General features: G+C 44.8%; 1 protein-coding gene across 1 annotated transcript; it reads left to right on the top strand.

The window, feature by feature from the left end:
* Positions 1-834: 834 nt before the first annotated feature.
* Positions 835-15,483, top strand: rela (v-rel avian reticuloendotheliosis viral oncogene homolog A). The gene is made up of 11 exons (XM_080023644.1): positions 835-1,044; positions 3,342-3,377; positions 5,479-5,615; positions 7,396-7,541; positions 8,995-9,086; positions 10,992-11,126; positions 11,942-12,046; positions 12,954-13,169; positions 13,296-13,376; positions 13,475-13,558; positions 13,688-15,483. Exons 1-11 carry the CDS (start codon positions 1,038-1,040, stop codon positions 14,542-14,544), a joined length of 1,896 nt encoding a protein of 631 aa, XP_079879770.1. The 5' UTR covers positions 835-1,037; the 3' UTR covers positions 14,545-15,483.
* Positions 15,484-15,600: the final 117 nt, after the last annotated feature.

Raw genomic sequence — 15,600 nt, 5'->3', positions numbered from 1 at the left:
CGTGCGTGTGCGCGTAAAAATGTTTTATTTATTATTATTATTATTATTATTATTTTTATTTTTTTTGTTTGTTTGTTTTTTTGCGTGCGTGGGGTAACACTGGCAACCCGTGACACACCTGTGACGTCACACGACCCCCCCCCCCCCACGCAGCCCCACAAACCCTCCCCCTTATAAAAGGGGGGTGGGGGTGCCTTCGGCGCTCACCAGTTCGGGCGGTGACACGCAAAGCGCAGCCGGCAGCACACGCTCGCTCATACGTTTATACACGCACACGCACGCACACACACACACACACGCACGCACGCACGCACGCACGCACACACACCCTTTTACGTGGAGAGGGCGGTCATGCAACATCACAATTGCATGCGAGCCGCCCTTAAGACCCATGAAGCGGCCGCCAGCACACGCAGGAGGAGACTACGAAGGAAGGAATTCAGGAAGAATACGAATAAATACATAATAAACTATACCAATAATAATATATATTATTACTACTACTACTAGTACTACTACTACTACTAATAATAATAATAATAATAATAATAACAATAATTTACTAACACGTTTATTTTGACTTCCCAACCGGGAAGTTATTCCACTTAGTTAAATCTAATTAAACACGTAAAAAAAAAAAAGACATCCCACCGCACTCCAACTCTGTTCCGCTTTCACCCGTGACGTCACTAGGGTATTTCCGCGCCGAGAGAGCGCGTGTGCGTTTGTGTGTTGGAGGCGGTGGCGGTGGCGGTGTGAGGGGGGGGGGGGGGGTGGTGGTGGTGGAGGAGGAGGCGGAGGCGGAGGCGGAGGAGGAGGGGAGTGAAGGGCGGAGCGACGGAGGACGAAACTGCGCACTGTCAAAGAAGTTTAGGAAAAGCTTCGCTCCCCGCCAAGAAATAACAACAGTCCGGGGGCCGGACACGCACAAAAAAAACAACAACAACAACAACAACAACAACAACCAAAAAAAACCCCAAAAAAACAAACAAACAAAGAAAAAAAAAAAAAGCAGCGTAAAGAAAGATCCGGAAAGAATGGACGGTGAGTGGACTCGGATCCTACGCGACCGTGCATCTAGAGTACCGGCTCCCTGTGACGGGGATCCGAGCCAAAATGACAGCGTAGGAAGTCAGATCGGAGACCCCGCATGATAACAACAACAACAACAACAATAATAATAATAATAATAATAATACCAATGGCGGTGATCAGTGGCAACGATCGTCGCGGTCGATGGCGGCGGCGTCGTTGATCGTCGGTTTCCTGGAGCGTACGCCGACTCGTGCCGGTTCGCGCTGATCCCGCGGGCGAAGGCGCAGACCCAGGCTTCTGAGTAAACAGGGCCGTGCTCCGGTTATAACCTGGCGATGCGTTCTGCTCGTCCCGTCCGCCCTCGTAGGGGCTCGGGCGTGACAGTGAGGAGGCTCCTCTGATTGCTGTTGACTTCTCCGTTTATTGTGCATTGACGTTTTTTAATAGGATTTAATGGGGTTTTTTCAAGTTTTTTTTTTAAGATTTTTGTGTGCCATCGTGTATGTCGTTTTCCTTTTTTACGTTATTAATGTTATTGCCTATTATTATTGCTGCGATCTGTCTATCTATCTATCTATCTATCTATCTATCTATCTATCTATCTATCTATCTCTAACTGTCGATCTATCGCATATTTAAGTATATTCTGTATTTTAGATGTATCTAGACTATCTGTTTTGTATTTTGTACTTTTTCGTATTTGTATATATTGGACAATTTCGTGGTCTGTAGTGAAATGCACCATATCTATCTATCTATCTATCTATCTATCTGTCTATCTGTCTATCTATCTATCTATCTATCTATCTATCTATCTATCTATCTATCTATCTATCTATCTATCTATCTATCTATCTATCTCTAACTGTCGATCTATCGCATATTTAAGTATATTCTGTATTTTAGATATATCTAGACTATATCTGTTTTGTATTTTGTACTTTTTCGTATTTGAATATATTGGACAATTTCGTGGTCTGTAGTGAAATGCACCATATCTATCTATCTATCTATCTATCTATCTATCTGTCTATCTGTCTGTCTATCTGTCTGTCTGTCTGTCTGTCTATCTTTTGTATATTTTTATATGACTTTCTGTTTTGTCATTTTTTTATGTTCGTCTATTTGTACGTATTTGACAATTTGTATTTCTTATGTTATTCGCGTCACTTTTTATTCAATCTCTATTTGATCTGTTTATCTATCTTTTTAAATGCAAAAAAACCCACTACTAACAGTCACTCCTAATTGTCGTGTTTTTAGTAACACTTGTCACGTGGACTAGAAACGACTTACAAGGGCCATATCATTTAGTTTTGTTTTTCAGGCTGTTTTTATTTGTTGATCATATCTTCTCTAGGGTCCGCCGCCTTCGAGAGGTTCTGTGGGGCCCCCCGGCAAAAACAATTAAATTTCACTGTTAGTTCATTTATAATAGCACCATCGGCTGTTTTGATCCCGTTTTTCACTGTTCTCACTAGCATGACAGGCGTGGGAATTTGGACTTAATCATATCCAACAACAACAAAAAAATATATATATATGTGGGGGGGGGGCTGTGTGCCTCACTTGCATCAAATCCAGGGGTCCTCGGTGGCGTTGAGCCCAACACAAAGGCATCAAAGGGAACGTCCGCGCTCCACCGCTCTCCGCTCGGAGGCAGGAACCGGGCGTGTGGAGACTTGGGAAGTTGTCTTTGAGCACTTTTTTTGGGGGCGGGGGGGGGGTTTCTTCTCCCCCTTCGAACCAACACATCCTAATAGATCCCGCCTGGAGGTCTGACCGGCCAGGCGTGATCCTTATCACTCCCAACAAATCACAGACTTGGAACAGCCTGAAACTGGAACATCCGGGACGCTCTATTGAACAACTCTGCGCCCAGTGGGGGGAAAGGATAGGTTGTTTAACAATAAGGGGGTAACGTAACACCTGTATTACACCCTCTTACCCTATTGTTTACCGGGGTTTCATTCTCTCCCCTTTCTCCCTTGCGAGCTCGCCGGGCCATTTATGATGGGAAAGCTATATTTAGCATGGGAAGGCCCTTGTCCCTCTATTCCTTTATGACCTTTTTGGAAGCAACAATGTCCAGTAGCTTTCCATCGCCGGCGCAGCCACAGCCGGGAATTTTTTCCCCCGGCCACAAATATGTGCTGAAGCACGTTTATTTTTCCCCTCCGATCGGTTCCAGCTGTATCGAGCGGGCCCGTGGCGACGCGTATCAACACCTTGAAAAACACAACTGGAAAACTGTCAGTTTTCACTCTGATATTATATGTATTTTTTTTTTTCTCTTGTATCTGTAGGACACTATGCATGGGGGCAGACCTTGCTGAACCAAGGTGAGGAACACACTGTTTTGCCAAATGTATATTGAATACAACACAGAAAATGGTTTGTATTATATGATTATAGAACCCGGAATCGCGATCGTGGCGCCACCCATGGCGACCGCCCGCGCGGATTATGCACATTTTAGTATTTTTAGAGCTTATGTATTGTGCGTATTCACCGGGTGTCATGACATTTCACTGCATATATGTACAACCGTATGTACTGTATATATGTATGTGACAAATAACCACTTGAACTTGAACGTCATTACCATACAGCGGAGAGATTCTACACTTTTTTTTTGAAAGAGCATGACACAAAATATCACGGTGAGATATTGCATCACTTAATGAGTAAATATTTCGACATACCCTTGTAGTCATGAAAAAACTATGTTACAATGACACAGCAGCACCGGTTAGTTACAGTAGGTTTTTCCATTTTTGAACCGGTGCCTTGAAAACAACATTCACTTTGTGATTGAGAAACTTGAAGAAACAGGCAAAGAGTCAGACTGCCTATGCTATACTGGGGAAAGAAAGGTCAACCCATGCATTTTTCTTCTGGTTTTACCGGGTTTTATTGACTTTTGCACTTCCGCGAAAACCGAGACTAGAACCAAGAGGTGACACAGAAAAAGTCACACGAGTCTCAATATCATCACACTGTGCTGAAAGCCACTTTTCCCACTTGCCGCGCTGCCTCCAAAGAGTAACGATCGCTACAGTAGGAAGTGTCGCAACTTCCTGTTTCTAGTCTGTTGCACTGGCACGGATGTCGCCGAAAGAGCCGATTTACAGAAGCGCAGAAGTCCGTTAAATCCTCGAAATTGGATCAAATGCAGGGTTTGAAAACAATATGTTTTTTTCTTGATATAAGATTCAAGATTCAAGAGGTTTATTTGTCACATACATATACATACTTTCATACATACTATATGCAGTGAAATGTAATGCAACGCACCCGGTGATAACACACAATATGTCCTAGGAAAGATTTCTTTCTAATAGACCAACTAACTGACTCCTCAAACGTAATACAGTAAGTCGAATACTTATAAAATAATTTTTTTAGAATGAAATAAAATAAAATAAAATACAAATAAATACAAATAAAATAAATAAATACATACATAATATAACGTAAAAAGACTGTCTGACCATAATGTGAAAGGGAGGTTTGACGGTCTTTCTAAGGCTTAAACGTTTGCCCCACTGTTACTGCATTGACGCACGGTGAGAGGCTGCAGCAGAGCGGTACGTTTCTCAGCAGTAAAGCGTATGAAGTTATAAATGATTGGAAACCGACATTTCAATAAGGCCTGGGTTGCACAAAACCAATCCCTTAAATTTACACTGTCTATACAAACAGGACAACAGTTGCGACGCCGGTATAAGTGATTGATAATATGACTGTACCTTGAGTGCACCGCTATGCTGTTGACAGCAGAATGGCATTGTCAAGGTTCACTTGTGTATCAAATCAGTTTTTTATGCTCGGCATTTCATCAAAGTCAAACATGTAAATTGGGGCCAACTACATTACAGTTTTTCCCCGTAACATAAGCAAAATTTTATAGTTAACTGCAATACAACATCTTGGAATATGAGGGAAAAGGGCCGGAGGCAGGGTGGTCCTTCCGAAACCTATCGGGCAATTTTACAGTCAGGACCGAACTGCCTGTTATGCCTCCGAACATCATCCATGGCATTTTTGGGTTCATCTTCCAAAGTGGAACTTTTTTAGCACTCGACAACAAGCAACAAGAAAGTCTGTGACAGAGGGAGAGTTCTCTTCCGCCACAAAGAGGCCCTTCTCTCTCGCGCCAGGGGGGATCTTGAGACGTTACGAAACGAGACGCATGTGCAATTTCTTGTTTTCTCCCTCGCTTCGTTTTTCGACGTCCACTTTGCAAAGGGCTGTGTATCCCGGCACGTACTCGTTCCAGCCTTATCTTGCCCAATCGACACGTAGGCGCACACAGTGTCGATGCTCAGTCTCGCCGCTCTTGAGAAAACAACAAGCGGCCTTTTGACGGGTTTAAGCACGATATTGATTGACTGTCTCGCTCACGGTGTCCCGTCTGTTTCCCTGTGGGTTTGACCGCAGGCAAGCCCTTCATCGAGATCATCGAGCAGCCCAAGCAGAGGGGCATGCGCTTCAGGTACAAGTGTGAGGGCCGCTCGGCGGGCAGCATCCCGGGGGAGAAAAGCAACGACACCACCAAGACGCACCCCGCCGTCAAGGTGAGCCGAACGACAGATTCACCTGGATGTCTGAGTGGGCCCACCTGGATGTGGGTTGTCTTCTTCGCTATCCACGACGGGTGACGTTTTATTTTTAATCCCTCTTATGATTCAACTGGTTGCCGGTAGGAGGTGGAACGACTTCCTGTTTCTGGTCTTCTACATTATCAGATGTGGTCAAAGCAGCTGATTTATGAGAGTCAACAAAGCCTTGAAGACTGTGACTGTTCTGACAATTATATGAGCTTCCTGGTTTCGAAAAAGGGAATCGGACAGTCCTGCCTGCCGCGCCGCCCAAGTGGCGTTTTCAGGGACCTAAGGCACAGAGACACAGACGACGGCGTTGACACCAGTTTATTGTAGCGAGTGGGCTAGTTGGAATAAGCCCAGGAGCAGATGGACACACGTCATGACAAAGGCTCCTCTCTCCTGAGTGAGTGTGGGGATGGGGGTTTTAGCTGTTGCTCATTAGACCAACCAACGAGCAACAGGTATGCAGCCACCCTGATCCTGGGTCCCCAATTACCTAGACCCAGGACAGGTGTGGCTGCTCAAACCACACCATCCCCCCACCACACAAAGTTATTGTTTGTTTTTTTTTAAAGGCTAAAGCCTTAAACGTCTGCCCAGTTGGACTGCATTTAAGCACAGTGAGAAGTTGCAGAGTGCTAACTTTCTCAATAGTAAAGCGTTCAGTGAGGTTACGGTATTAAGTTAAAAATTATGGGAACCAACCTTTTAATTAGGCCTAGGTTGGAAACCAATCCTTAAAATGGCCACTATCTATCTAGAATAAATAGTTAGTCATTTATTCACTCTCGGTACTCCTTTTCCCGTAACCTCAGCCACCCTCCCAGTGTTTCCTACCAGGAACTGTTTTCCAGCCTTTATAACGGTGACATCATGAGATGGTTGGAATGAAAGAAAGAAAGAAAGAAAGAAAGAAAGAAAGAAAGAGAGAGAGAGAAAATAGCCATAAGTAAGCTTGTGCAGCCGCGTCGCGTTGTAGGTGTCCTTGCAGCGCAGTAAGTGTTCAGCGATTAGGGAGATAAGCACAGTCCAAAGAAAGGACTTCCTTGAGAAAACACTTCAATATTTGGATGGACCCCAACATTTGAGCATGGACACACCTATTCCGAAATGTATTACCGTTCATACAGGGAAGATTGTAAGGGTGAAATGGCTCTGGCAATGTACAACGACTGTCTGGCTGCATTGCACATGTTGGCAGGGAGGTTTTCTGTAAAGTTGTGATGCATCCCTATGATAAAGGAGCTTGTTTATCCCAATCACGCCTCCACAAGACATTTCTGATGATGATGATGATGATGATGATTATTTTTATAATTATTATTTCTTACAATCTAACGATCGTAAGTGAAGGTTGTGGTATTGATACGACTGCCGATACCAATTGCGAGAGATTCCAGAACATCCGAAACCCGACCCAGTTAAATCCTAGTTTAAGCGGTAACAATTTTACGACTGCATCCCCGGCATTCCGGGAAAGGTTTATTGATCCTATTTTGCATTTCATGCCGATCGCGTCCCCTCCGGCTTCGGAAAGGCTTCCAGATATCCAGAAATGTTGGAAAAAAAAATGACACGTCCAACGGCAAAGTCATAAGAACAAACCAAAGGGCGCCGTGTTGCTGTCGCTATGCAGTCACGGGTAGAACACTCAGTAACCGACGCCCTTACACTGCGCCAAAATGGCGCCAAACCACGGACAAGGGAGTTTTTTGAGTTTGCGACTAAGAACCCCTGTCCCGCCTCGCAGGTGCACAACTGCAACGGCCCGCTGCGCGTGCGAATCTCGCTGGTGACCAAGAACACGCCGCACAAGCCGCACCCCCACGAGTTGGTGGGGAAGGACTGCAAACACGGCTACTATGAAGCGGACCTGCAGGAGAGACGGATCCACAGGTAGACCAGATGACCGGTAGACCAGATGCACACACTACAAGACTGCAGACTTGTTGTGTGTGTGTGTGTGTGTGTGTGTGTGTGTGTGTGTGTGTGTGTGTGTGTGTGTGTGTGTGTGTGTGTGTGTGTGTGTGTGTGTGTGTGTGTGTGTGTGTGTGTGTGTGTGTGTGTGTGTGTGCGCGCGCGTGTGTTCCAGTGCAACGCTGGCACTGGGATAATAATGAGTAAGCGGACGGGTTTTCATTAGCCACGTTTTTATCGAAGAGTAGATGACGCATCACAATGGTATTGCATTTGTGGCCTCGAGCCAAGATTGGATTGGAGATTAAGAGGTTAATATTGGAAGAACTGGATTCCGGCGAAAGTATGAGCAAGTAAGATATGCACTGTAGCTGTAACCCAACTGTGTTAGAAACACAGTTGGGTTACTTTTTATTTCAGGATTTATGCATACATATACAGTATATTATATATATATATTTTCAAAAAAATAATATATAAATACGTTTGGCTCTGGTAATTACATTTTTTTTTGCCTGGCAAAATTTATAATAAAAAAAACAATTAATTATAAACTTACCAGTCAAAATGTCTGGGAATAATGCTCATAGAAAACGCAGCCCGACGGCACAGGCGAGATGGGACAGGGGTGCGCCTCGCACCTGCACCCCAGCCTGCGTGCACCTGTCCTCACTTTTTAAAACATTTTTCATTCATTTATTTTATTGTATTGTTTGTTTTGTATTATTTATTTAATGAATTATTGTAATTTATTTGTTTGTTGTTTATTTATTTGTTCATTTATTTTATTATTATTATACATCTTTATCGATTTATTTATTTATCTATTTATTTATTTATTTGTTTATTTATATTTTATCTTTTTATCATATATTTAGATTTTTTTCTATATTATATATTATATATGCCGGCCCTCACTCTCATTGCACCACAGGGTTTGTTTCACCCTCTGATCATCCGTGCGTGCCGATCTGCCAGGCTGAGCACATCCGGTACCTACACCGATAGCAGTGGGCTCCGTCCCTCCCTTCCCAGACTGTTATTTGAAACTTGACCGACAAATTGAAATTATTTTTGCAATTGCACTCAGAAACCATAGGGGCACCAAATCCCAAATATCATATTTATATTGCATATGTATTTATTTATTTATTTAAGTATATAAGTAAATATAACTAAGTAATGTATGTGCAAGTAAGCATTTTTTTGTAAATTGCAATTAGGTTATGCATGACCTTTTTCCTTTATACCGCATCATAGGCTCTATTTAAGACTGCTAGATACTAGATTGTTGCAGTGCTTTCACTTTCATGAGCGTTTTTGTCTGGGGATAGTTGTACGTTTACATTAAGTTGAAAGTCCGAGCACTTTTCCCACCACTGCCAAAATAGGAAACTCCTGGAGATGAGGGGCTGACATTTTGTGCTTTCAGTTTCCAGAACCTGGGCATCCAGTGTGTGAAAAAGAAGGACGTCATCGAGGCCATGAACTGCAGGCTGCAGACCAACAACAACCCCTTCAACAGTGAGTAGACACTAGGGCTAGGGCTGCAGGTATTCCTCTATAATTATATAGAGGATATTATATAATGGAGGATATATAATATTATTCGTTGTTTATTCTCATTTTGTCTGGTTTATTTTCTTATTCATTACTTAGGTTATTGTGTGTTGATAAAGTTGGTGTATATTGCCGTTTATTCTTGCTTTTTGTTCATTTCAAGGGCTTATTTTATTGTTTTTGTTCATTCTAGGTTTGTCTTTAGGTTTGTATTGTTTATTTCGAATTCCCTACCTTGTATCTTGTATCTTGTTTCTTCTGTTTATGCTCATTGTTGTTATTTTTGTTTGTCATTCTGTCTATTGTACACTGCAGATTTAGTCATTGTTGAATATTTATAGAGCTCGACGGCGACCGGGCACGTTTAGAACGGCTCCGTTTCCCCGAAGTGAATTCCCCATTCAGTCATTCATCCATCCATTCATTCATTCATTCATTCGTTCATCCACACATCCATTCATCCATTCGCCTATTTATTCATGCATTCATCCATTCATTCCCTCCAAAATCCTTCTATCAAGAGTTTAAAGCCTGGACCGAGCCAAACAGCTCCGAGATGATTCGCGACCATAAAACATTTGATTTGGTGTAAAAAAAAACAAAAACATTTGGAAAACGGAAAAAAAAAGGTAAAGGTACAAGACTGTGTACGTAATTATTTTGGGAGTGAAGTAACTACTCATCCCATGAACCCTTGTGAAGGATTCCTTTCTCACGACGTTCGACCTAATGATAGTTAAGAGCGCGTCTTCTTGAATTGAACATTTCACTTTGTCATTATTACTCTGGTTATATTGTTGATATTAGTGTTGACCTCATGGTTGCTCCGAGGGAAATGTAACGTTTCCACGGTAACGCCCAGCGCCACCAATCAGAGATGTGGCTGTTCCACTTTAGGACTGTGGGTAGTGTATCAGGAATAAATCATGTTTTTCGTCAAACAAGGTTGATATCATACGGACTTGAAGCATAGTAGACATTAATGACAATAATCAAAACCTTCGATTCGGAAGGTGAACGGGATTTTCACTTGGAAAACTGGCTGTTGAGCCTCTATTCTAGGTTTGTCTTTATTTTAGTCTTTATTGTCTTTTATTCTTTATTCTTTCTATCTCCTCTTAAATGTTTGACTGTAGGTTCAGCCTATATTGCCAAATGTTCTTGCTTATTTCTTCGTTATTTTATCTGTTCAGTTTGAGGTTACATTTTTATTGTTTATTGTTCATTCGTGTCATTAAGCCTATTTTATGTCCAGTCTTTGTCCGTCTGTTCGTCTGTCAGTCTGTCTATCTATCTCTCTATCTATGTCTCTATCTGTCTGTCTGTCAGTCTGTCTATCTATCTCTCTATCTATGTCTCTATCCGTCTTATCTGTCTGTCTGTCAGTCTATCTGTCTATCCATCGATCTATCTATCTATTTGTCTGTCTGTCTGTCTGTCTGTCTGTGTCTGTCTGTCTATCTGTCTATCTGTCTGTCTGTCTGTCTGTCTGTCTGTCTGTCTAATCTGTCTGTGTGGCTGGCTGTCCATCTGTCTGTCTGTCCCTCTGTCTATCTGTGTCTGTCTATCTGTCTGTCTGTCTGTCTGTCTTGCTGGCTGTGTGGCTGGCTGTCCGTCTGTCTATCTGTCCATCTTTCAGAGGATGATCCATGCCGCTCCCCAAAGCATTATCTGCAGTCCAGCCCAGTTTTTTTTGGTGTCTTGTTTGTTTTGAGTCTGTAACCGGCCGGAAAGGATTTCCGCTCCCGCGCGCCCAATCCCGACTCATTGTGGGACACAGAGGGCTGCCAGACAATTCTGTCCGGCCTGACTGCGGGCCACGCCTCACCCTTTCCCCTCGCTCTCTGCTGTGTTTTTGGCGGCGTGCAGTTCCCGAGGCCAAGGTGTGGGAGGAGGAGTTTGACCTGAACTCGGTGCGGCTGTGTTTCCAGGCCTCCGTCACCCTGCCCACGGGGGAGATCGTCGCCCTGGAGCCCGTGGTGTCGCAGCCCATATACGACAATAGTGAGTTGGTGACCTTCCAACACACACACACACACGCACGCACACACATGGATATTATGGTGGTGTAACCGCTCACGGTTTCGGCACCTTTATTTGAGCCTAATTCAATTTAACATAAAATAATAAGAACGATTTTTGTCAGGAATTGGGCTCGGGAAGGAATTTAAGTCTAAAAGCCAAGAAGTATTCTCCACTCTGGAGTAGGGTGTGGGGTGGGTGGACGTTCCTCATGAGTATGCGTAAAAAAGGGCACTACAAGGGCCCATGGGGCATCAAGGGGTAAAGGGGCCTCCTGCACTTACCTGGGATTTTGTTATTGTTTTTATTTTGACATTTTTGCATATTCAGTCTTTCTACCGTACAAACGTGATTCAGCCGTTGGATTGGATTCTATTTGGACGAAAGTCCCGCGGGCAGGATTAAATTGCTCCGCCGGACCCTTACTTTGCCTGGTTGCCGGAGGAGGGTCTCGTCTCCGCAGGCAGAAATGTACAAATGTGTGATTCAATCTGTGATAAACGTTTAATGTTACGACGACTTTCTTTTGTCGAGAAAGTGAATCAAACAAATGGTTCGAGTTTCGTGGCAAACGGTTCAGTATTTAGATAGATAGTATATAGACACACACATATACGTATACATGTATATATACTGTATATGTCACTGAGCGAGACATGAGACTACTATTAGTGGAGCCCATGTACCTGTCAATGTGTTTATTAAAAACAGAAACGCCATTTCCCCTCATGCACTCTGCAGTCTTACTTTATTTTAATTTTGACAATTTTACTCAGTGGCCGTTTTGTCTCTCGCAGGGGCGCCCAACACCGCCGAGCTGAAGATCTGCCGCGTCAACAGGAACTCCGGGAGCTGCAAAGGGGGCGACGAAATCTTCCTGCTGTGCGACAAAGTGCAGAAAGGTGTGCAGGTTTGCCTCTCACCTAAACCGCCCAGAAGCTGAGCGGAGCGTCTGCCACTGCAGGACTTCCTGTGTTTCTTTTGCCTCGATCTTCCGTCCCTTGAGTTTCACTTAATGCGGCTTTGAGCTTTGATGACTTCAATGAGGTCGATTGTGTGGAGTTGTGTGTGAGTGCGCTTAAAGGAACGCGGCCAAATAACAAGAGCAATTGCACGATAAGGCCCGTTTGATCGCTCATTTTTGAAAAAGAAAGAGTGCGAAGCCAGAGTGTGAATTATACGCTGACAATTGGGGGGGCTGGGGGGGGGGGGGATCAAACCTTTTTCTCCAGCGGGGGGGACTGAGAGCGTCCCCATTACCCACGTTAACACCTGGGGCCTTTTTTTTTTTTGCTCCATTCAATTAGTAGTCAGAGGAAAATAAAGTACAATAAAAACACACTGTTTTTATTTGCTTTGTTTGGCAAAAAGATCGCTCTGATCCGAGCTGCGGTGCTCAGTGTGATGGTTTGGTCCACCTTGGGGGTGTCCGAAATCGTATTATAGGATTCTTCCAGGCATGAATATGGGAAGTACTGTATATTGTAATGTTTACAATTTACAGATAATGTTTACACGTTTTCACCTTGGCCTTTTTTTTTTTGTTCCATTCAATTAGAAGACAGAGGAAAAGAAAGTGCAATAAAAACACACTGTTTTTATTTGCTTTGTTTGGCAAAAAGGTCGCTCTGATCCGAGCTGCGGAGCGCGGTGCTCAGTGTGATGGTATGGTCCACCTCGGGGGTGTCCAAAATTGTATTACAAGATTCTTCCAGGCATGAATATGGGAAATACTGTATTCAATCCCCTAATCCCTCCCCCCTGTAATTCGAACCCTGCCCCTCTCTGCCGCTCTTCCGCCTTCACCAGAGGACATCGAGGTGCGCTTCTTCCAAGACTCCTGGGAGGGGAAGGGCACCTTCTCCCAGGCGGACGTCCACAGGCAGGTGGCCATCGTGTTCCGCACGCCGCCCTACCGCGACGCCAACCTCACCGAGCCCGTCCGGGTGAAGATGCAGCTCCGCAGGCCGTCGGACCGCGAGGTCAGCGAGCCCATGGACTTCCAGTTCCTGCCCTCCGATCCAGGTAGCCACCATGGCCGATTCCTCTCCTTTGTGTGTTAACAATAACCAATTGGACAATATTGCCAATTGGCAGAATTTATGAGCTTTGGCGTTGTTTTAACCCGTATTTTATTTATTTTCTATTCAGATGAATACAGGCTGATAGACAAGAGGAAACGCACGGGGGACATATTCCAGAGTTTGAAGATAGGGACCATTACATCGAGCGGTGGGTCACCTGACGAGAACGTCATTCGCTTTCCAACACTTGACGACATTCTTTCGGGTCGTCCTCACGCGATCGTTTCTTTGTCTTTTGAATTTCAGTGGCCATTCCCACCGAGAGGAGGCCAATGAACACGGCGAGGAGAACGGTGACGCCCAAGCCTCCATCCATGATCGTACAAGCCGGTGAGTTTTTCCCTTGTTATTGCTCGGTTATAGTTTTGGGGAATTGGTGATCGCCGATGCATAAAGCGCGTACCGAATCATAGAGAATGGAGCGAGCTTAAATGTAATGAGGGGTTGTGTTCTCTTCAGCGGGCGTGAACGCGGTGGTGCCCCCCAGCGGCATCGCAATGAAGCCCCAGCACTCCTATGCCTACATCCAGCAAGGCCAGCTCTTCACCGTCCAGCCCAAGGTGGAGTCCTCCCCGGCGGTCTCCACCGCCGCCGCCGCCGCCGCCGCCGCCAGCCAAACATGGAAGTTCATGGAGAGCTTGGATTCCCAGCCTAAAGCCACCCCGGTGCCCAGATACACCCTGAATCAAGCCCCCGCCTTCTCCGTCGCCACCCCAAACCAGGAATACTCTACCGTCGACCTGACGGACATCTCCTTCCACTGCTTCTCTTCGGTCGCCGCCGCCGCCGCCACCCAGGAGGCGGGGGCGTCCCAGGGGAACGCAAGCTCCTCCTTCAGCCTCCAGGGCTCCCAGTTCCGGGTGGACACCCCGCTGGGAGACGGCGATATCCCAGACTTTCCGAGCTTCTCCGACGCCCCGAACGCGGGTCCCCTGGATAACATCATCATGGACGACTTCGAGGCGCTGCTGAGCCAGCGTCTCGCGGTCGAAGGCGGGAGCGGTTCCTCCATCCTGGCTCAGGCTTCCTGCCATCTCGCCGGCTCCGCGGGCGTCCCCAACGCCGGCCAGAACAATGCCGCCTCCCAGAGCCAGGCGGAGGCGGCCAACCACCCGGGGAGCACCTGGATGAACTACCCCAACAGCATCGTCAACCTGCTCCAGAGCGAGAACATGATAGACAGCCCCCCCAGCAATTCCAACCAGAACATCGCCCTGGACGAATTCGACGAGCTGATGTCGGCGGACGACGATCGCCTCATGTCGATTTTGAATAGCGGGAGCCAGGTGGCTTTCGTGTCCGGGCACCCGGCTTAAGGCGTCGTCGGTGTGATGAACCTACTCATCAGACAGCTAGGTGTCAGTCTTCGCCCCTTTGGGGTGAAACTTGTCTCGGATTTTCCTTGTTTCTGTAGGACACAAATAAGAAAATATGGTGTCTATGAAGGGCTTTCTGAGAATGCGTCGTAGCTCCCGAATGTGGACCTGCCTGTCGCAATATCGTGCAGAATATTGGTGGTTGATGCCCCCCGAACGCTTTTATCTATACTGTATTCACCCCCGGAGGGAGATTGCGCAGCACTTAATGTTCAGCACACATCCCTTACAGGTTGTCAATGTGAAAATGTGTTTTACCGCGGAAAATTTGATTTTCTGATGTGGAGGGAAAAAAAAACAACGAATCATTAATTTGCATTGTACTGTTCGCTTGTTTTTATTTTATTTTTTTTATTTTATTTTTTAAGATCAGTATCCTTATTAAATCCTGGAACATGCTGTGTATGTTTTGGTCACATATTTTCCTCCACTTTGAAAAGATTTAGCCAATGAAAAAGAAATGTCGTTGCCTTAATGATAAGAGGTGTGAATGTCTCAGTTGTGTGGGTATATGTTTTTTGGTTTTTTTTATGCGCCCGCACCTAATCAGACAGAACTTTCTATTTTTTTAGTGAAATTCTACCACACAATGCACAGGTAACTCGCTTGAGATAATCAAATTCAAAAAATGTATTTCATCACCTTTTTCAAGGTTAAGTATGATGCATGGTGGATGGGGTACGTTTCTGATGTAACAAGTAGAGAAATGTTTGTACAATACACACCTAGTTAGTATTCTGTGTTGTCTTAAATTGCCCGACTGATTTTTACCGTTATCCATCCGGTCTCACTTCACCTGTAGCTTTTAGCTGTGATCTAGAGGACGGATTCAGAGCTTCCTTGTGGAAAACGGGCGAATGTTTGTAGCTAATATTTTATACAAATAAAACAAGAAAATTAAGTTTGTCGCAATGGATAACTTTTTTTTTTTTTTATATAAAAGTGTTGAAAGTATGCAATGCAACTGCTTCAAATCGATCTTTAATCAACAGTTTT

Source organism: Zeus faber (genome assembly GCF_960531495.2).
Source record: "Zeus faber genome assembly, chromosome: 22".
Lineage (NCBI taxonomy): Eukaryota > Metazoa > Chordata > Actinopteri > Zeiformes > Zeidae > Zeus > Zeus faber.
This window is presented reverse-complemented; position numbering and strand designations above follow the sequence as displayed.

Excerpts from the sequence above, each read along its gene's own strand:
- rela (XM_080023644.1), top strand. Across the intron at positions 5,616-7,395 it reads AGACGCACCCCGCCGTCAAG|GTGCACAACTGCAACGGCCC; the intron begins GTGAGCCGAACG and ends CCCGCCTCGCAG. Across the intron at positions 13,377-13,474 it reads AGGGACCATTACATCGAGCG|TGGCCATTCCCACCGAGAGG; the intron begins GTGGGTCACCTG and ends TTTGAATTTCAG.